General features: G+C 37.3%; 1 protein-coding gene across 3 annotated transcripts in view; it reads left to right on the top strand.

Moving 5' to 3' along the window:
• Positions 1-890: 890 nt before the first annotated feature.
• AKAP7 (A-kinase anchoring protein 7) overlaps positions 891-23,043 on the top strand; it is an 89,756-nt gene continuing 67,603 nt past the window's right edge. For all 3 annotated transcript variants that reach the window (XR_013922030.1, XM_080342978.1, XM_080342977.1), the window contains exons 1-5: positions 891-1,153; positions 4,138-4,287; positions 5,337-5,482; positions 9,718-9,854; positions 15,031-15,191. Coding sequence is in view for 2 of the 3 variants with exons in the window: in XM_080342978.1 (XP_080199104.1) it covers positions 970-1,153; positions 4,138-4,287; positions 5,337-5,482; positions 9,718-9,854; positions 15,031-15,191 (778 nt within the window). In the remaining variant the exon portion in view is untranslated. The remainder of the gene's footprint in view (positions 1,154-4,137; positions 4,288-5,336; positions 5,483-9,717; positions 9,855-15,030; positions 15,192-23,043) is intronic.

Here is a 23,043-nt window from a genome sequence, read left to right on the forward strand (position 1 = left end):
CAAGATTCTAATGTCCAGCAACCTTACAGCTTCCTCCCTATCACGACCATCCTATGTTATTTGGTTTTGCTACTCCTACTCTCTCTAAAAATGGAAGTAGGAGTATTTATATGCATATAAACAATCAGCTCCCTCAGATCTAGTCTATACACGCAGACCAGCCTCCAAAGCACCAGGCGACAGTTGGCTCAGCTTCTCCCTCAGAGTCCAGTGACAGATTTGGCTTCCAGGAAGCACCAAACCTTATTTAAGCAGGAAAAGAGCATCTCCCATGCCTTGCCTCAGAGGAGCAGCCTCTTCCGTACACCCCAGGCGCCGATTCCCAACAAGAGACTGTGTGGCCGCAGCAGAGGCCTCAAGCCGCAGTCAGAGGGGCTTGGGTCTGCATTACAGGGCACAAGGGCTGCATAAAGGAAGGAGTTTAGGGTCAGGCCATCCAGTCTCTCCCAGACTGCGGCTAAACGGAGGGAATAATTGCTCCGAGTTGCATACAGTTCTCCTGGCAGTTCTCCTAAGCTACAGCTGGTTATTTGGGGGATACACCCATAGTCACAGCCTTTCCGTGGGACAAGCGCTCGGGCGGCCACATTTCGGTAAAACGCTGAGTGAAAGCCACGCGTGCAGGTGCGGATCTCACGTTTCAGGGCACACTAGGTGGGCGCCTTCGCTGCGCCTTGCACATTTCGGCCAAAACCCCTCAAGCCCGGCCGCAAGCGAGCGGTCAGTGACGATGTGGAGGCGCAGCACTCCGGGTCGCGGTCTCCCCGCCCGCCCGCCTGCCTCCCGCCATGCCCCGCGCGGGCCGCTGGGCGCGGAGCACGCTGGGAGCTGTAGTCCCGCGGGCACACGGCCCCGCTCCCCCTCCGCCCCGCGCTCTCGCCGCCGTGTGCCCGGGGGGCACGGCGGCGGCGCTGGACGGTCCCCTCTCCGCGGTCTCCCGGCGGGCAGCCCTGCTCGCCCTCACCGGGCATGCAGCAGCTGCTCCGGCGGCTTCTCCCCGCGCTTTGCTCGGCGCGGTCGGCGGCGGCCCGCACCCTCCCCGCCCGGCGGGTTGTGCCCGCGCTGCCGCGCCTCATGGCGCTGCGGCCGGCGGCGGGAGCAGCCGGGAGTGTCGGGGAGCCCTCCCGCGCACCCGGCGCGACCCTGGAGCACGGTGAGGAGGCGGCGGGGCGGTGTTGCGCGGGAGGGGTGCGGGCAGGCGCTTCCGAGGCCCCGCAGCGTCCTGTGCGCGGACCGGGCGCCCCCCGCTGCCGAGGGGCAGCGCCCCGGTCGCGCTGTGCGGGGGCGCCGCTCCCCGGGGGCCGTTAAACGGTCAGGGCGCGCAGAGCGGCTGCAAACGCTCTGGCTTGTGAACACGTATTCGGCTGTTAAATGGAAAGAGATTTCACAGCAGGGCTTGGGGAGATCGGAGGGGGAAAGGATCCGACTTAATTGTGGGCTGTTGCTAAAAAGACTTGTAGTTTTATTTACCCTGCCTGCCTTGCTCTGTCCCCAAACTTCTTGTCTGTGTAAGCATCCGGCCTGACTGAATAATAAATTTACTACATATATATATGTATATATTTTACCAAAAATTCTGCTTTGTGTTTGTTTTGGTTTGGTTTTTTTTTGTTTCGTTTTTCAATAAGATTTTTTATTTTTCTGGCTATGTAAACAGGGGTGTCAGCACCAGTATTGTGCCAAAATGCCTGGAGCGTAAGACCATCATCTATTTCTACAGTAGTTTTCAGTAGAATTGTCTCCAAAGGCTTCCTTTGTCATTAAACATGTGAACACAAACATACTAAACATATCACGGAATCACAGAATGAATATAAACATATAAACAGGGAACACCTAATCTTACTGTGATCTCTGATGTGTAGGTGTCAAATAATACAAGATTATGTGAAACTAGAAGTATGAGAGAAGAAGACTGGGAAGATAATGTAATCAAATATGTTTTCTTGCTCCTTGTTTTTGTATTCTCTCATTTATGAGCTAGGTGTATCATGATGTTTTTTTCTCCTGGAACAGATGACTCAAATACTGGTGAATATCAGCAGCCACTTAATTACAGATATGGGAATAATGTAGATACCTGTTCGTATATGAAATTTGGGCTAATTTAATTAAGCATGCAATTAAGAAAAAACATGTTATCCTATAACAGCTTGTTGGTCAGGGAGTTCCTGTGGAAGCTGGTTTTGTTATATGTGTCTCAAACTATTAACATTCTGTCAAGAATTTTGAAAAATCTTGTTTTCAGGTTGTTTCAGTGGCTGGAACACAATTCTTGAGTTTTGTTGCTGATTTCTTTAATAAATATTTCACAAAAGGTGAGAGATGAACTTTTTTTTTGCTTGAGGCACAACCTGTAGAATTTAGGAGGAGTGCCTGTTCAGTGTGAGAAGGGACATTGGTAATGAATAGTTGTGCCTTTGCCTATGTCCATCTGCCATTGAGAGCAGACAGAATTTTTCGAAGTGGCATAAGTATGTTGCTTTTTGAGTGGACAGAGCAAAGGAAAAGCGTAATCTGCAATATAGATGCCTGAGATTTATATGAGTCCTTGTTCTGCAGCTGATGCTCCCTTAACAAATCCCTTTTGCTCCCAGCTGATTATGATTCTGCATTTCTGAATATTCTTGATAGCTTTTCTGCCCCAGACTGACCTACTTGTTTGTCAGTTTCATGGATTTCTGTCTTGGCCTGCGCTTGGAGATCTCTTTGAAAGAAGAATTGTTTTCTGTATGCTTGTGGATTACCAGCAACAGTCTATTTTGTGTGAGCTTTGATGTAAATGTTAATAATTTGAATATTGTTTTAACATTTGTTTGTTGTGCATAGTTAGTGTCTACAGGGAGAACAAGCAACAAAACTAAATACTTTGTTTCTTTTTAATAGCCTCGGGGATAAAGTTAGGTGTCAGACCACAACCACAGGGTGATTTATGCCTCCCTACTTTAGACTGGAGTGAATTAGCATTTAATAAGGTTGTTCTTTTACTTATCTTCCCTAACATAAAGCGATATATTTAAAAAATGTTCCACAGGGTAATAATAACCCAAATGGGCTCTGTAATATTGATTTTATACATGTAGTGTAGCTTTGCATGCCGCAGGAACATAATATGCACTTTTGCTGCCAAATTTTCCCCTTGGGCCAGTTTTGGACTATCTGCACTGGTCACAAGAGGAGCTTTGAAAGTGCGTTGTCTGTAGTAATGAGCTGTCCTGGGATAAACTGTAATTCTGACATAAGGCTTCTTCCACTACAGTAATCCCATTGTGGAGTTGTCCCAAAAAGAATATTGCTAGATGCCTGGTTATGTGCTCATATTTTTTTGCTGCTAGAGAAGATTTTCCTTTTTCATTTTTTAAGGTATAACTTCATGTGCCAATATTAGAGTTTACTGATACAGAAACATGAAGCAGACATAAGGCAATGACTCATGCTTAGTTAGTACTCTTGGGGAGAAAGACATTTTAAAAAACTTAGTGGAGATTATTCTGTCATTGTGGTATTACTCTGAGATGGAATTTCCATGTATATCTTTATACATGCGAGTTTTATATTGATCCTTTCTTTAACTTAAATTTTAAAAGTCAGCTTTTAGACTGGAAAGTTCAGACCATTGCTGTCTGTAACATGCTCTACTGTGTGGGAGATGCAGGAATAATCTTCTCAGTCAGCTGAGAGCTCTTTGTATCATGTGAAATGGTAGGATTCCCTTCCTGTTCCTTCATGCCTCATTTTCAGTGTGTTTACATTGGAATTCCTTTGCCAATGCTTGTCTGCACTGAATTTCATATGCCATTACTGTTATCTAAAGTGAACTTTATGTGATGTCTTTTTTGTTATACTCGGCTATAAGTATTCTCTTTTTTGCACATAATTGCATTTACTTAGAACCGAACAAGACCATAAGTTATTAAATATAGAAGGCTGAACTCCCTTTTTTGCTATTCCGCATAAAGCACTGAAGTATTTTTGCTGATATTTTGACAAAGAGCAGCATTCTTAAGAGAGTTATATGTCAATATTTATTTGCTCATAATTAGTGAAATGTATACTTGTGTATTGCTTGTGTATAATGTGTCTTAGCTGTTTATATCAAAAACTGAGGCTCAGCGTATTATTTTAAATATGTTACAGATGGGCTGGAAAATGTACAGCAAAATAAAATCTTTGAAGAGAATAAGAAAAAGACACAAGAGAAAGAAGAGCCATGTCCTGCAGATTCAGTAGACTCTCTGATGGCAGAAATGCCATTTGTCGACACAGATATTGAAGATGAATTTGTTAGTAAGTACATTAAATAGAAGTAGCCTGGAAGCATAGGCACATCACACAGTTCTTGGTCCTGCCTGTTTGCATGTACAAGTGAGTTGTGCACATGGAACAGCATTTCCCCATGAACAGGATCCAGTCCAGAGCTTCTCTTAATCGTATTCAATCTTGCAAGTACTTGAGCATGTTAAAAATGTACTGTTTTGTGATCCATTGCAGCAATGAGTCACAGAATAAAGACTACCCATATGTCAATTCACATTACTGTATATGAGCTTCTCGAGTGATGGCTTTTATGAGCTGTCTTCCAATATGTGTATTCCCAGCATGGGGCTAGCGGTGCACCTCTAACTGGACAGTGGATGTCTGCAGCCCAGGTCAGCTTACAGGTGTGTGTCAGGCTATGTGGTGGGAGAGCGTGTGCTAAAGGCTTGAGGAAATAAGCCGGGAGAAAAATAATTTATGGTGCAAAGGAAGAATTGAGGATACACGCTTTCTTTCACTGTTGCAAGGTATTTTTGGGAAAGGAGGAGGTAGAGAGTAGATCTGTCTTTGATGAAATTTTCTTCTAGGCTGGGTTTGGTCCTTGAACTATCAGTTGTCTAGTCCTAGTCTAATATGACCTTTTCCTTTAATAGTCATATGTATTATTGTATTTCAAAATGCAGCATGCCTGGAATTATTGAAACTTAATGCTGACCCTTTTCCTCTAAAGTCACATCCATGTTCAAGTGCAGACAATTTGCAGGCCTGTTAAACTGCAGTGTGAGTTGGCTAAATGACACACAGCAGTTTGGAACCTGTTTGTCTTTGTTAGCAGTTTATAAGCCTTACTTAGAGGTGTTTGCTTTTAGTTCAGGCATGGTGCTCCACTCGTATGACTGCATTAGTTCAGGGTGGAGTAGGATCCCAATCAGACAGTTCAGAGCATGAGCAGATTGGATGACTGGGGAGACATGCTCCAGTCAGTTGACTGAAGTCCAGCTCCTGGTTGCATGATATGAAGTGTATCTTTGTTTTGATTTGTCTATATGCTGAAAGTTGTTTTCTTTTTTTTTCTTCAGTGCATGCAACTTCTGAAATAAATATAAAAAAGAAAAGAAAGAGGACTACTGGAAAGGAAATTGAAGAAGGCAGTGAGACAAAGAAGAAGAAGAAAAGACAGTATCAGCCGAATTATTTCATTTCTCTTCCAATCACTAATCCAGAGGTAACATTCCTTTTGTACTAATTTAGTATAAACAGAATTACTTCAATATCTGCATGTGTTTGTAAGAAGCACAGTGTTTTATTTTGACAAAAAAATCAGGTATTTTTAAAGGAAAATTAGCAGCCTGTTCAAAGAGTAGCTTTATTTCCTGTAACGTTTTTGTGAGTAAAAGTGCTTATCTGGAAAAGACTAGAGGAAAACTTTTTCTCTTTTTATCCAGTTTTTTAGTCTTATGGATTTCACCCTGTTTTGACTGGAGCTGGCTTAAATTTCCCCTTTCTACTGTTCCGATATTGCTTGTTTTGTCATTCACTTACACAGGTGTCAAACTCATTTTCACTGGAGTCCACATCAGCCTCGCAGTTGCCTTCAAAGGGCCGAATGTAATTTTAGGACTGTATGAATGTAGGAGTAGTTACATACAGTCCTGAAATTAAATTTGGCCCTTTGAAGACAACCGCAAGGCTGATGTGGCCCCTGCTGAAAATGAGTTTGACACCCCGGATGTAGAATAAAGGAGACATTCCTATTTAATTTAATAAGAAAATCCCTAGCAATATTTTTAGCTCTCCTTATAGAAAGGAATTTAAATTTGGATCCTTTTCCTGTTTTAGCTTGGCAGCTTGCAGTTCAACATTTTCCAGTAAAATTGATCATCTTATTTAAATTTCAAACAATGTATCGTTTTAGTGAGATGTTGTTCAAATGGATTAGAGAAGTGCAGAGAGCTCTTTAAGAAAATGTATTTTCTTGTAGTTACCATGTGCTATCTTGTTTAGACAATGAATGAGGATTATTTCTTACATGCTGTGGGATGTCTCTTATATAGCTTTGAAAGCAGGTGCATTATGTTTAAAAAGTTAAACCAATTTGCAACCATTTCCAAATTTAGATTTATTTTTTAATACAAGGTTCTACCTCAGGTGAAATTTAACTTGTCCTGCATCTGTATTATCTGTTCTCTGAGAAAGTCAAAGATTTAGAGAATCCAAAATGAAAATAAACCAAAGTAGGTTTGAAAATTACAGTGCAGTCTTTGATATTTTTGAACATACTATATGAAGAAGAGATTGTAAAGGTTGGATAGGCTGACACAAATATTGTGGGAGATCTTTTGTGTCATCTTACTCTGAAATATCTTTTTTCCTGTCTATTCTGTGATTTAACAAGTGAAAGAATAATGTTTGGGTTATATAATCAGATAATCGAGACTTTCTGCTCATGGTTGTTATTGTGTTGAATGGCTGGTTGAATGGAAAAGTCTTAACTATGCATGCTTTTTCTATATGTCATGTATTTAGTCTTTTATTATTTCCAGAGGTAAAGGAACAACTATATTAAATCTCGGAGCATTTGGGAATTCCAGGATTTTGCTGGAAAGTTTTGTTTATACTTGCCTTAGATATGGAGTTGTTCTGATAGTAGAAAATAGATGTTGGAATTTTTACAGGCAACATTAGCCAAAATTTAGACTTAAGACACTTGGTTTCTTGATAACCAGAAGGAATCTGGTAATTAGTGGTAGTATGTCAGTACTGAGAGAACTTTCTTTTTTTAAGGATCTGATTTTATTCCAGTGGAGTGTTTTGGGCATTTATGCCGAGAACCATTTTGTAATAAGGAATATTTCTGGAACATTTAATGAACTGTTCATCTTGGAAATTAAACAGTTTCCTTGTTTTCATTTAAATTATATTTTGAATCTTCAGAAATAAAATGTGGTGTTCCCTTAATCTTGAATTTATATTAAACTTTGCATTATTACTTTTGCAAAAATAGTTAAATGGATGACTATCATTGTATTCCTTTCTGGTAATTTTTTTTTTAATGTTTCATCTGATATGTTATCACTTGGTAGGTTAGTCTTTCAGGGCCCTCTAGTCTTTATGATATTATAATTATAATTACTTTGGTAAATCTTTAAAGCTTATAGTCTTTATATTCACTTACTAGTATTATCCTTGCAATAAGCAAAACCAAGTTATTTTATTACTCTTCAGAATAACATGTTCAAAGTAATGGGAGAGGGGACCTCAAAATCAGCGTTTGAGGCCTTATTTTGGAACACTTTTAAAAATAATCTGAGGGGGAATTGTTGAGTATGATCTGCCTTCAGATATTTGTTTTAGTTAAGAAATCTCAAGTTAAATGACATGATAGCAGTCGTAATATAACATACAACTTTGTAAGGTAATGTAAATACCAGGTTAAATAGCAATTTAAGATTTTTATTTATGCAGTGGGTCATAACTAGTTATACTGAGATGTAGGAAGAGTCCTGGTTCACTTAATTAAAATTCAGCACACTCAACCATTAATTGCACCTGAGATTTATTGACGAAAACAGAACAAATCTGAAGTTATATTACGCGTTGTGATGGCACAGCTGTGCTACAGCTCTTGCTTTATGTTTTGATCATAAAGTTTCGGGAAAACATATTAGAGATAAAATCCTGAAATTCACAAAAATGTACCTGAAAACTTTTCTTCTTCTCTTGAAGAATGTAGAGTGTAGTGTAGAATGTTGTAACTTAGCAAGAGAGAGAGAACATGGTTAGTCTTCCTTTTTTTTTCTTTGCCAGCTTTCAGGTGCGAATTAAATTTAGAAGCAATAGTTGAAAATGGAATAAAATTGTAATTCATATGATAGGTGATCTCATTTTTGAGGTTGTTTTGGGTTTTTTTTGTTGTTTGTTGGTTTGTTTTTGTTTTTGGTGTTTTTTTTTTTTTTAACAGGGATAACTGCATTTATTTTAGTTTATAAACTTAAATAATTATGCAGTCAATACATTGTAATTACCAGAGATTGCATTTACCACTTTTTTGCTTAAATGTGGGTTAAATTTCTCCTACATCTGAGACAATAAAAGTGTTATTTATCCAATATAAAGTCAGTTCTGACATATGAAGGAAGTTGGTCTTATTACAACATGATTAATGATCAAAATGTTGGTGCAATTTTCTTCATATGTCTTACACTACCTAAGACAGTTATGGTTTTGTAGATGCCACATCGCCTTTTACTGGCAAATGGCTTTTACCTTCCTTTCTCCTCTTCATCCTCCCTGGAGTTGGTTCGTTTCAGTTACAACTTGGTTTTATTTAGATGGCATTAATAGATATCTGTGGCACATTGGATAAAACTCTTGCATGGCAAAATTCATCTTAAGAAATTCAGTCAGAAAACTACTGACCACTCCCATTAGACTGTGTTTTTTTTCAGGAAATGTGTGTGTTCCTTATGATTAACAGAGGTATCAAAATATATCAAAGCTTCTTTTTTAACCTAAGATCTGTTTGTGCTTATGTTATGAAAGTCAATATGTATAATATATTTGTGAAACATTCACCATTGGGTTTTGAATTAAAAAAAACTCAACAGTTTTCTACAAACTTTTATACATGCTTCTTTTAGACTCACACACCAAATCTGATTCATCTGTAATGCCTTTGCTTAACATGCTTTAAGAAATAATACGTTTTGTAAGATGGTCAAGGTTATTGGATTTATTTTCCACCTACATATTCAAGAACTGTTGCCCTTTATTTCTTAAATCACTACAATAGAGCTATCATTATGGCAAGCACAGTAAATATTTTGTATACAATTTATAAAGCATAAATAACCACACAAATAACTCTCAATGAAGAAAATGTAATTCAAGTAATTTTAAGGACTCATGAAGTTAGAACTGTATAGATGTTGTATGGAAATTTGTTAAAATATATTTGAAGAGAGTATATAATTTATATCTATCGATTGGACAGTACGGTCAGAACTGTAAAGTGGATATCTCTACAAATAATTTACTGAATATTCCTGTTTTGTACATGCCCAGCCCTGCAAAAATCTCTTTATTTTTCCAGACACTTGTCTGCACATAGCAGCATACAAGTGAGCAGAGTCCTTCAAGAAACCTTTTATTTGAGTTACTGGTAGTGTAAAACTGGATGATCTTAGTCTGTTCTAGAAATTTATCATACTTACGGAAGCAAACTCCTATCAAGATATGATGGGGAGTGTCCAGTGATTTATTAATTACTCCATTCATACCCACTTTGGGTTTACTCGGGTCAGTTAGCACAGCTTTGTCAGAGGATCAAACTTTCTTCTGCTAGAATGGTTTTTACATAAACGTTTGATTTCAGTTTGTGTGCTTTCTTGTTCACTTGCATGATGGGACACGGTAATTGTAATAGCTGACTGTTGTTTCTGTGTCTGTCTTTCTTCCCAGATTACTGGCAGTATTCAGGCTCTCCAAGATGCAATAATACAAAAGGATCAAAGGCTTTCCAAAGCAATGGTTCGCTCTGGCTCGTTGCATGTCACCATGTTAGTGATGCATTTATCGAATGAAGAAGACGTTAGTATGTAGGTATTTGATATTAAATTAAGTATACACAAGTATTTTTGCTGGAGTAGCTCATAAAAAGACTAGGAGGGTTGACTGATGCTTATTTTTTGTGATACACAGCCCTGAATTGCCAGGGTTACTGAACATGTAATTCATATTGTTGTTAAAATGCTAACCTTAATATTAGCCATTTTCATAACTTATGGTATGTCATGAGCTCTGAACAAAAGATACTTTTTTCCTTTGCATTTTTCTTACTGTGTGCTGAACTTGCATAAACAAATCTCATGTTTGCTAATGTAATTATTTTAAAACACTGTTTTCATATAGAGGACACTGAACAGATTAACAGGGGAACTTTCAAGATTTCATAGGTTAGCAAATGTTATAAGCCAAATCAGTAATTGTCACTGAAAGACTTTAATGAAATAAACCATAGCTCCAAGCTAATGTCTCATGCAGGTACAGGATTTTTTGATGTCCCTAAATGAATTTATTATACTCAAAATTCAAATACACTAAAAGAGAGGTGGCTATTAGGCCTTACAAATGTATATTTTTTATGTTGCTTCAGTGATATAGCTGATCTCCTTGATCGTAGAAAAGTTGTGGAAAGACATGTATTATACAGTGATGTCATGTGTTAGATGCAACTAGTTGCCTTATAAAAATGCAGTTCTTTGGTGTTTTTTACTGTTTGTTGCATGTTGTACTGCTGTCTGACAAGTGTACTTTAACATGCAAGTCCAATGGTAAATATGAAGATGTTCAGACTTTTAAGTCTATCTATACAGCTGTAATTTATCGATGTTCAGATTAATAATTTTTGTGTCTAGTTGTAATTTTGACTTGCAATGAAAGCATGCATTGTATTTTATAGTCCCGCATTACACAGACTTGACAGTTTTTATTTAGGTCTGGTGCACAATAGCCTGCATATGTGATGTCTCTATATTCGCATATTATAATTGCAGAATTGAGATTGCAAACACTTTGGTAACTGCAACAGAGTATTATCTAAAATGCTGATAAATAGCCTACTGGCATTATATGAATATCTGGGAACCTTCTATCCCTTATGTGTCCATTTTGTATTTCTAATGAATTAAAATTCATCAGATGGTTATAATTCTATGAAATAGAAGCGTCATGGTTTCGTCCCCCCCAGATGAGTTCTCTCATTGGTTTTCTCTGCAGTGTTAGCAGCCTTGTGGTCCATGTACTGAATTATCTAGATCAAATAATGAATAAGTGCAGTGAGACATTGGTTTGGGTATGGTAATACAGTTACAAAGTAATGTGTCTAATAAGTGTGTGTTAAGTTATTTTTTTCCCCCAGAAGCTTTGGTTGCTAAAGTGCAGATTGATCATAAGAAAGGGAAAATCCAAGGTAGAATTTAGGAACCGTTAGGTAGCCAAGGGCATACTTCTAATAAGGAGAAGTATTTTGGCTAAAAACATTTAACACCCCTAAAAATAATGAGATACCAGTATATCTAAATCAATTTCCTTGCTTTATTGTCACACTTCTTTCCCTGAATGCTATATCCTTGAGGCCTCTACGCTGTTGCCTCTCCTGTGAGGGTGCAAATTTGCCTGCATCCTTGTCTCCAATGATCTGATCTAAAGGGAGAGAAGCATAGCCAGGAGCAGAGAATAGAAGGGAAGGCAAAGGATAGTAGATCTGCTGGACTCCCTCTCTTCTCCATGTGCATTTTGTCTCCTGGAGTAGAGGCATACTATCTTCCTCCTGCCCTAGTTGATGAGCAAACTGTGCCAACACACGTCAGTTGGTGAAAACAACCACCAACTGTTCACTCAAGATTTTTTTTAAAAGGCTTTGAAGTTTAAACTTTTTTAAAAATGAAATTAATATTTTGAGACTCCTAAACTGTGTATCAAATACTCTCAAATTCATTCTCTTCTGCTACTCCTTGAGCTCCTTCTCAGCAATCTGACTGCCACTCAAGCACTGACGGAGTTCTTCTCTGCCTCTCCCAGCAGAACTCCCCAGTCCAGGCACCCAGGAGCTGGCCGCTAGTCAGCAGCAGCTTCCCCAGTGATTCACTCCTTCTCTGGCCAGATGCCTCCTACAGGTATCTAGCTCAGCTATCCTCAGGTATTCTAGATTGCATTTTCTATTTTATGGGATTTTTTTTTCATAACTGATGTTTTCGGTTTAATCTTTTGGGAGCACCTGGAGATTGAAAAGTTGAGATTTCTTTGCTTCACCAAGTTTCAATACCAGGTTAATGGAAGGAAACCAAGATCCAAGCTGGCAAAAGAACCTGTGTGTAATATAGGGTGAGAACAATCCCTCAAACAAAGTTCAGCTAGTCAACTGAGTGTCTCAGTGTTCACGGATCCTTAGGTTTGGATCCATTAAGTTACTTAGATATCTACAGTTTTTCTACTGTGTTTGCACAATAGTGCCTCTGTCTATACAGAAATGAAATGTGTTGAATGCTATTTGAAGTCAAAATGCGTGATAAGAATGTGCTAAACATAACATTCAATTCAGCACAAAGCCCTTTGTATGGTGTTTTAGTACATACAGCATTCACCCTGGAAATGGAAGATCTGTATTTGAGACTTCTCTAAGGGAATCCAGAGCTGTAGTTCCCATGCAAGTTTCCTAACTCATTGACTGTGGTCTAGCCTTCATGAATGCACTTTACACATCTTTTTCTAGGACTGTGTGAAATCAAGAATATTCGATTCTAAAAACCATAAAGAAATTAAGCAAGAAAGAGTCATGACAGTGCTTCCTTCTGGCAGAGGAGCTCTAGTCCATGCTAACTATGCATAGTCATGGGATCAGGTACTAGAAATCAGGATGCCTGCCTTTGCAGTAAACGCCTTCATTACCAGACTACAATGTCAAGGTCTTCTTGCTTGTTATCTGTCAAAGACTGTGAATCTTACCTTTTCATTACAAATACGAGAGCTGGAAGGAATCAGTTTGGCTTTTTTTTGCAAGGTTGCTTTTTCTAACAAGTAATCAAAATTTAAAAATCAGAAATTTCTAAAAAGAAAATATATCAATTTTAAGTGCTATTATATTTACATTACAACAGTATAGAAAAAAGGAGGCACTGCTTCTATAATCCTAGTTTGTATTCACTTAGAATATGCTGCTTAATTTTATTTTTTTTTTCCTTTTTCCACTTTGGAGCAAAACGCTTGTAAAGTTTTTGTTACCCCTGTGGGTTAGTTCCACTGAGTGTGACTACTATCTGGCATTGTAAATACTTTTTGGTATGGAATCATAAGAAAATACTACTGTTCTGTGTTTTGCTATTGACTTCAGTGGAAATGTTTGTCCTTATGCCTTATTCTTACAAAGCAATTGTTAGACATTATAAAGTGATTGATAGAATACAAAAATACAAAATATGCTAAAGTGAGATGACAACTGTTTCTAAATATTTTAGTGTTTTCAAGATTATATGTAAAAAAAAAAAGTAGAACTAAGTCTTCAGTGACTCAGTGCTAAACTGAAAACACACTGCTCTGTGTGAATTGACCTTTCATAGACTTCTTCAGGTAGAGTTGAGCTGGTAAGCGAGTTCTGCAGCACACCCTACAGCATGGAAATGGGAGTCTGTTCAGCTGGCGAACAGAGCTTTCCATGACTTGCTGTGTACCAGTTCTCAGATGCAAAAAATTCAGAGATGGGTTTTAGGTATGTGCATGATTCACTACTTGAAAGCCCACTGCAGTCTTTCACACAGTGTATTTGAAATATCTGTGCTTGATTTGGAACCATTTTCAGGTTCATGTCAGTAAATAAACTTACACATGATTACTTTCGAAGTAATCTGACAGGTATGATCAGTACTAGATGGTGGTTTTGAAAGGTCTTGAAGTATATCGCATAGGGAAGACACAGGAATAGACTTGCCCAATGGTGATAAAATGGTAGGTAAGTGGCAGAGACTATGCTCAAATGAAAATATCTTTGCCAAGGAACAAGTAATGGCATTTTTTTTAAAGTGGTTATATAGGAGCTAAAGTACTTGTAGGCTGTAGATTAAAGCTCTATTAAAAAAACACAGGAGGACTACATCCATCAAGGATATTTTGTCATATAATCAACAGTAACGTCTCTTAAGCTGGCCTAGGTTTCAATTAAATGTAGAGTTCTCATCAAGAGTCCATCTTGTTAAACACAATGGAAGCCTGGGTAGAGTTGTTTGTAATTGTACAGGCTTAAATAATATAATGTAGCCCACTTTAGAAATGATGTTGGCTTTTATCCAGCTAGGACACAAAAGCCAAAATAAACTCTTGAGCGTTTTTAAACAGTTACTGCCATCTAGTGTTTATAAAGTCAAAATCAGTTCAGTGAAAGTTTAAATTCCGTTTTCGTTGAATAGAATTAAAAACTGTGAGCATGTGAGAGATCTTCTAGAAGATACTAAGAAGGTTTATATACTTCTTGTTTAGCGCGTGAATCACTTCAAGTGCATGTCAAAACACATATTTAATGTAATTGTACATACACTTAATGTGGCTAATTAAAATTATTATTAAAAAGTTACCAGGCTTGTTCCTGTTTCTTAAGTTACATGTAGATCAGGTGTGTGTGCTACATATCTCTTAAAGAAAGTAAACATCAATTTAGGTAGTACTTCTAACAGTTCTCAATGAGCTTAATAGTAATTTCCATATAATTTCATCATTATATATATATATATATATATATATATAATGACACTAACCTCTGTTTATAACATTAAGTAACACACTGTAGTAACTTTGAATGAAGCAGAATCCCAGAGTTTTCGGTTGAGCTATCAGGAGATGAAAAAAGTTAATTAATTTAAGAATGGAAAGCCAGATTCTTCTGAGGAAGGATATTACTTAAATGGGATGCGCAGAGTAATAGAGACATTATCATCTTAATACCTGGTCACCTTGAGGACTGAGGTAAACTCTTTTGAGGAATTACACCTGCTGCTAGGTTTGCCTTATTATGTTTTACAGAAGGATATATGAACCAGTGTACATTTATAAAATGGTAGTAATAACACTGACTGCATTCATAGGAAGTTGTGTAAAAGTACCTGAGTAGATAATAAATTGATCCTAGTAACACTTTGTGAGATTTTTTGATACTGATTACATTACTATTAATCATTATATTAATATATTTGACTTTCACATAGATATGTTCTTTCCTCTTGACAGAGCGGTTGGTGCTCTTTCAGACAGCAAGGGTTTTGTAGAAGATCTCCTGAAAGGAAAAACTGTGGATTTGTCTTTTCAAGGAATTGATCACTTCAGAAATGAAGTTGGATTTGTGAAGCTGGCAAAAAATGATCATACAGCTATACTTACGGAAATAGCAGGTACAACTTGTCAATCTAGTTTTAAGTGCTTTCAATAGTTTTGACTACCTAGATGAGAATGGAGCACAAACGTAAGTTGGTGGTAATTTAGTCAACGTTACTTTACCTTTACAACTGTAAAGACTACATAACAAATTTCCCAGCATAGTTCAAAACTATAGTCCAAAACTATTATTCTATTACAGGTGGTACTATTCTCTGATATCTTTTTATTTAGTATATGTAACTGCAGGTTTGTAGATGGATCTAAAGACCCCATTCTGCCTTGTTTTGGTCCAAGTGCTGTCTGCTGTTTCTCAGCTGATACTTGCACCCCTTTCAATTTGTATATTCACACTGACTTAAAGAACTGTATCTTTGATGCATCTTACCTGACTTTCAAAGTTACATAGTTCTCTCCTTTGTGTTCATGCTCAGTAGAGCACTGAGAGACAGTGACGTTCTTTCCTATTGCACGGTCTGGGGAGTATTTAAGTTTCATGTTTCCTCTATGTTATATATACCAGTCTTAGATCTCAGTGAATTAACTTGTACCTTACCACTCCCACTTGTATAAGTGCATATATACACACACGCATATATATGTCTAGGTATAGATATGTACTTCATACATACGCTTCCATATATGTATAAAGTAAAACCTGGAGTTTCTTTGCACCCCTGGAGGATAAGGAGAATTCAAGAGAATGACATAACTCATCTGCCAGAATAACGGAGTTGGATTCTATGCTGCTTTAACCTGAAATACTTTTTGGAGCAGTTGTGGAACCAGTCTGTGGCTTGTTTGATGTTAATTGCCTTCTTTTAGCAATTAGGAAGTTACTGAAAGATGTGGCAGCTACATACTCCTCTGCATGTGCATCCACATGTTCACTTCAAAAGCAAAACTCTCAGTTCTGTCTTAACAGTGGAGCTAAGGCCACTGCCTTTGCCAGTCAGATAAAATGCATCCGAAGACATAGTTCAAGTCAGTAGGAATATATAAAAGGCGTATAAACATCTACTGGAAAACAGCAGGTAGAGTGGAGTTTTTTAATCTATGAGTCTATACTTAAACTATGTTGTTTACAGATCTTAAATAAAAATTCTCAGAGAACAGTACTGTCTGTAATTCCTTTGTGTCCTTTAAAACTATCCCGGCAATTCCAACTATGCCTTGGAAAGTCTCTTTTTAGAAAGAGTTTTTCAGTATTGATGAATTATCTTTTGTGCTCTGAGGAATGTGAGGTCACACCATTTTTTTTTATAGTGCAATAACCAGTATAGGACATTTTGCAGAGTAGCAAAGAGTGCTGCTGTCACGCTACCTCTTTGCAGTCCAGTACAGAGAAAAAAATGGAGAAAGTCTTTAGTAATACAGTGGTTTCTCTAGTAATTAATTAGATTGATTTCTGAAGCACATTTAGAAAATGTTTAGTATTTTTTAACTTACATTTTAAAGAAAACTTGAATGGAAGAGTGTGAGCTTTCCAGCTTACCACATTGCTTATGCCGTTATTGGGCAATACTTTACTATTTTAAGCAGCACTCAATAGAGCAGTATTTCTAATATTCAGTATGATAGAAATTGAACAGTTTTTACATTTCCAGAGGCGCTTGAGTTGTTAAATAATCAAATAATTATTTCAAAGGTTGAATCTACCAAGTATTCTTCAGCCCTTTGGATGATATGCTTCCTCATCCTTGTCTTTGAGTTTGTCTTTAGACTTCTTTTAAACATGACAGAATATTGTGTATGTATGCTGTTTTACAAACAGTGAGATAATTCATGAACTGTATTCCCTTTCTGTACCTCTTGTGAAAGGAGGTTAATGGCTCCTGTTAGTGACAATAACTTTTGATTTTGAGAAGATTATAGTTAAGAACTCCAACATAATCAAAATTGCTAGACTTGGAGAGCCAAGTATCTTTAACTACAGGAAAGGAAAGTTTCTTATCAGTGATTCTCTGTGCATCTTAGACTCGTGAACTGGATTTTGATCAGAATTAGACAAGTAAAGCTGAGATGACCTTTGTTTTTCAGTTCAACCGTCCTTCCTAGTGGACAAACTGATAGTACAGTCACATTTAGCAAACAAGAAAACCTATGTTTTTCTTGGAAAGCATAACTACTGATACTCACTGTGGAATATTCTTTGCTTATATTAGAACCACAGCTGTATATTTTTATTTTCACTTAACTACTGCTGTTTAGTAAAAATGTTTCTTATTTCAGGGCTTACTTTTGCCAACCCAAGACATCATTTATTCGCCTTAGGCCTGTTGTTCAGTCTCTACACTTTTACAGTGATTTTTGTTTCATCTGGATTTAGTTCTGAAACAGGGTAGGGAACTGAACATTACCAGAAGAAAATGGTAAAATGATTGAAAATGTTCAGTGGGTATGACTTCAGAATATGCCATCATAACATTGCTTAGTAACTGTCAAAACATAGTGTCTGAATTGCTGCTGATTTCAGAGTATTTTTTGTGCCTTCTTGGAATTGCTAATATTATTTCATAACAGGTAACCTGTAATTCATTAAAACATATTTGGTTCTTCTATTGATGTTTGTGCTAGAGAAAAATATTTTAGGTCTGTAATTATGCAACACTGAATATTACACAAGTGTGTTTCAAATGTTAGCTTAGTTACATATTAGATGAGTGGAAAAAACATGTGAGTAGGAAGAAAATCAATATAGCAAACAGTTTCTATGTATGTCTTCACTAGATTAAATTGCAAAGAAATTAATATAAGTAACCTGATAAAAATAGATAATTTGTTATTACACAGATGTCCTTCAGGGCAGTGCAATTTGGAATACCAAATAATCTAAAACAAAAGAATGCATGTGAACTCTTCAGAACGGACGAAGTAAACGAGAGAGTCATTAGGATTTTCTCTTCTCCCTCAAGCATATCACATGTATAATTCCTTTAATGTAAGAGTACACGTACAGAGTTAATTGCAACACAGTTTAGTTTGCATGCAGTTTTTACAAAACATTAGCAGACAGTCCTCTAAGGGCCAAACCTCCTACTGAAGGTGTTGCATTTTGTGGAAAAGACCATGTAGTACTTTCTGGGTTGTATTTCACACAATAAATATACTTTCTAATGTAAAGAACCGTATTAGCAGAAATGTGACATTTATTTTCTGTAAAACATCTTGTATATTAATTCAAAATAGTCTGTAAGTCAAATGCCTGGTACTCCTGCTCTGTGAATAGTAAATATCCTGAATACACAATTTTAGAGATAACTGAAAGAGAAAATATTGGAAACTCTTTTCTGCTGGGCTGCTGTTGTCAGGATCCGTGTGAAGATTCCTAACAGCTTTTTATATATACTGCAGTGAGGTTATATATGTTTGACAGAAGTTAATTGTCACTAGTTTATTCTGGCTCCTAGTACAGTTTGCCTGCGATATAACTTGTATGCAATTTAAAAACTGAAGCTGGTAGAAAGAAAAAAGATATCTACAGTATTGCCTCCAGGATGTTAATCGTTTTGTTGTTGTGCATGGAACAGTAAAGAGCTCACTTCTGTAGCTGTTTGATTTTTTGCAAGACCCAAGTTTAGCTTATTACAGGAATTACTGGTTTGCTACTTCAAGATTATGCTTGGTTCTGCTATGCTCTAAGGTGAATTTTGACTTCATGTGTTATTTTGTGTTCTACATGAATTTTGAAGGAGAAATACACAAGCAATAGAAAATATATGAAGTTAAACCAGCTTCTTGTAAGAGCCTATTTAGTTCCAAAAATTACATCAAAATTTGTTTGATACTAGTAACGTCTGAATGTGGTACAGCATTATAGTAATAGTGGTACAGCACAGTAAGTGTGTGTCTACTAATACCAATGTAAATATAAATTTGCCAGAGATGAGTTCAGGAAAAGCAGAGCTAAGATGGGTCTTCTGTTTGTTGGATTTCCTTGTTATTTCCCAACAATCCATTAAGAGACATTAGTAGCCTATAATTATCTACCAGGAATAGTGCTAAACTGTTATTACAGAAGTTTGAGGAGTAATTTAATCACTGTTTGTCCAAGTCTTTTTAGAAATCCTGAGCTAAAAGTGACTTAGACACTTAGAGTGATTTTTAAAAACCTCTTTCTTGTGCTTTGCTACACTACAGAATTTTTGAAGTACTAAGTGAATTTGGAAAAGGTAGTAAATTGTTTGGGTTCAATTTTCGTTTTGATAATCATATTGTAAATGCTGTTTGAAGTTGATAAGAGTGAATAAGTGAATCCTGTTATTTCCCACAGGATTTGCAGTTTTTGGTTTTATGGATGAACGGTGCACATTATGGTCTGACCATGGGGGGGAGCTTGTATTTCATGAATGAAAAAGCTACTCTTCTGTTTATGCAGATAATTATTTCATGTGCTTCTGGTCCTTTGTTTTCCTGAAGTGTTGATTTGTTGGGCTAAATATTTTAATACAGGTAGGAGTGCACTAGACAGACATGTAGTACACCTAAGCAGTTGTTTCCTTTAGTTTTATATAAATGGCATTTAGTCCAATCTCACTAAACTGATTTTCCTAACACTCTGTACTACACACAGAGAGAAATGGAAAGTGAGTCATACTGCCCATCTTCTTCTCTAGGTACATTACAGCTTTACTCGAGCATCATCTGGTACTGCCACCATAGCAAAGCAGTCTGGCCCCTCTTGTTGTGCTGAGTATTTGTGCAGCCACATGGTGACTTCTACTGTTGTGAAATTAAGTTTTTACCTTTGACAGCTAATTTTTAACCTACACAGTTTGCCAGTGCAGTTTACTGTAGAGCTATAGGACTGTCTGCACAGAAAACAGGAGCAGTAGCAGGCACAGGGCTGGAGCGGAACAGTCTGTTTTGGCAAGGATGGTGGTTTATGAGCTTCTTTAAAGATTATGAAACCACACATTTAACATCTATTTTAGGATGAGTTACATTGCCCTGACTTCAGAGAGCCTAGGGAAATAGTTTAATTCAGTTAATTTAGTTCCCTTTAGTTCCAGATGGCTGAAGCTAAGATAAATGAATTTTGCCTCGTGTCAGTTATTCTCAAGTCAATTCACATGATGGAAAAATTGAGAACTCAAAACTCTTGTAACATTAAAACAACTGACTTGTAAAAAGTGAACAAAAAGCCACTAGTCCAAATCCGTAACAGTTGCATTGAAAATGTTCTCCTGTGACATGTTAGATTTTCTTCTAGTCCATGCGCCATTAGTTATAGTTCCTACTAATGCTCCGAAGTTGACAGTGGCAATATTCTGCTGTCTCAAGAATATAATTATCTATGTCAGCAAATACATATATGCTGTATTGTTTGATGAATATAACCAGCAGAAAAAAACTCGAACAATTCTTTTGTTGGTTTCATTACAAGAGCCCAGACACCAACCTGCTGATGGCACTTAATGACGTGGACTGATTCCAATAGACATGAGCACTGTTCATGCCTTTTGATATTACAAAGTTTTCTGCATGCAACCTTTTCTAATTCAGCTCTGTGCTAACAGTTTTCTTTGTTTTAGGCCCCTTGACTATACAAATTCTGACAATAGGGACAGACATTTTAGTGAAAATGAACAGTCACTAGTATAGCCTAGTATAACACCAGTTAGTTTAGAGTTTGTGCTTTCAACAGGTAATACTTACAGTTTGCTCTAGAGCTCAACATTTTGTTAGTTGCATGTGAATATCCAATGCCATGCTATCGTGAAATCTTGTAGCTCACTTTTTTGTGTGTCACATGCCAAGTAGAAGCGACTGAAGCAGATACACAAGAGCAGTAGGCTGAGACAGGGGCCTGGGCCTGGCTTTGGAGTGCTGTATTGCCATGCTCCTCCTGCCCTTTGACTCTATTGCTCTTCATGCAGGATCTGAAATTTTTGGTGAACTGTGTGGAGAGAGTCAGAAAGAGTCTTTTCCATTTACTAAGAAAAATGCGATTTGACTGTATAATGGCATTTTAAGCAAGGTACAGAGAGGGCAGATACAAGGGGAAGAGTAATGGTTTAACAGAAAGGAAGCTGAGGTAGCAGGAGTAAGTAGAAGATCTGTTTTTAAGGCAAGGAGAAAGTAAATCTTTTGGGAGGATTAGGGCATTTACAGACCAGGTAATCTCTAATTTACTGTTGTGTAGTCAGGTAGAACTGGAAGCAAAGTTTTAAATTGTTGCAAGGAATTTATTCAATTAGCAGGGAGCTTGAAACATCTTCAGTTTGTCATGGCATTTTATCTCTGCACCTCGATGTTTATTGTGGTTTTTATTCTCACTGTAGTTTTACGTGAACTATATAAAACAAATTAACCATGTGCATGCCTGGCTCTGAATCTGCCATTTAATTTCTTCTTAATTGTTTATTATGAGAAGTTTTTGTTAACATCCATCTGTACAGAACATATTTGACGATGTGGTTAATGGCAACTGAGCACTGCTGTATTATTTAATGAAACTGGGCATGCTGATCATGATGTTGCTTGCCTCTGATCCTCTAAAACACACATTAATAACCTCCACATTTGTTCCTTAGCCCTAAAAATGCAAAGTTTGCTTCTTTGAAAGCAAAGACAGCAAATGCTTTTAGATTTTCATTTACATTCTTCTTCATATTTTGCTTCCAAACACTGAATAACAATAACTGATAAAGATCTCATTAAAATTAAGCATTAAGGTATGCTTTTTTTGTGGTTTGAAAGAAGGTATTCTCACCCACTTCTTTCTGAGATCGTAACAAACTTTTAGTAAATATTTGCATAGATTAAAACCAGTAAAAGAAGCAAGTTTCATCAAGAAGTCCTACCTAAGTTTCAGTCTAGTGCTTTGAGCCTTCACATTATCATTGTTTGTCTTATAAGGCTTACGTTATACATTAGCATCTGTGGACAAAGTGGAGATTGGTTTGTCCAGCTGCTTCTTGGATCCTACTTCATGAACGAGCCCATCTTTTTTCTATACACGTGTATCATGATGGAGAGAAACATAACAACCCACACATACTGCTGGTACATGTTTGAAATAACAATATAGCTCACTGGTATATGATGGTGGCGTGGTACAGTGGCAATTCCCCATAGAAAAGCCTAAGTAATATATAACCAGGTAGCAGTGGAAGAGCCATTGGGAAAATCACAATGTTAAGCTGACTATTAGCAGGGAAATGCTAGTACTGATGGGAAGAAAAAGATAGCCTCTTATGGAGAGATGAAAAGCAAGGCCTTTTCTTACATCCTGGAGATAAAAATCACCAGCACAGTGGTAGTGACTGAGCCTGATTTAGCCACCTTTTTATTTTTTCAACAGAGGTTGGGGATTGCTGAGGTGTTCAGGAGTCAGTGGTTTTTGTCAGGCAGCAGCCAGGGACGCTCCTCAGGCTGATACTGTCCTTCGTAATGGTCCGAACAGTAGGGTGGTAGAGAATTTGGTGCTTGATGCAGCCTTTGATTATATATTCCAAGCATAATGTGATATGTTAAATATTTTTTTTTAATTTGTGGTACTCACCTCTGGTGACGTGTAGTTGAGGTCATGATAAATATTAGCATCTGAAACAGATGGCTTTGAGTTCTTCATTGGCTTGGAAATTAGGCCTTGTAAGGCTTTACAAGTGCATTATTTTCAGTGCTGTTTGGAAAGGAAGGATGACCAGAAGACCATCTTTGTAAACCCCAAACTTGTGCTGATAGCCAACAGAATACTCGTACAAAAACCCTAACAACTTAAAAATTTAACATGAGTTAATGTGATAGTTATAATTGTAAGCTAACTGTGCATAGCTTTTCTTCAGCTCCAATTGTGAAGTAAAAGAAAATTTCAATTAAGAGACAGAACATTGTTTATAAATTCTGAAGCTTTTAATTAAGGGA

Source organism: Nesoenas mayeri (genome assembly GCF_963082525.1).
Source record: "Nesoenas mayeri genome assembly, chromosome: 3".
In the NCBI taxonomy this organism is placed as follows: Eukaryota; Metazoa; Chordata; class Aves; order Columbiformes; family Columbidae; genus Nesoenas; species Nesoenas mayeri.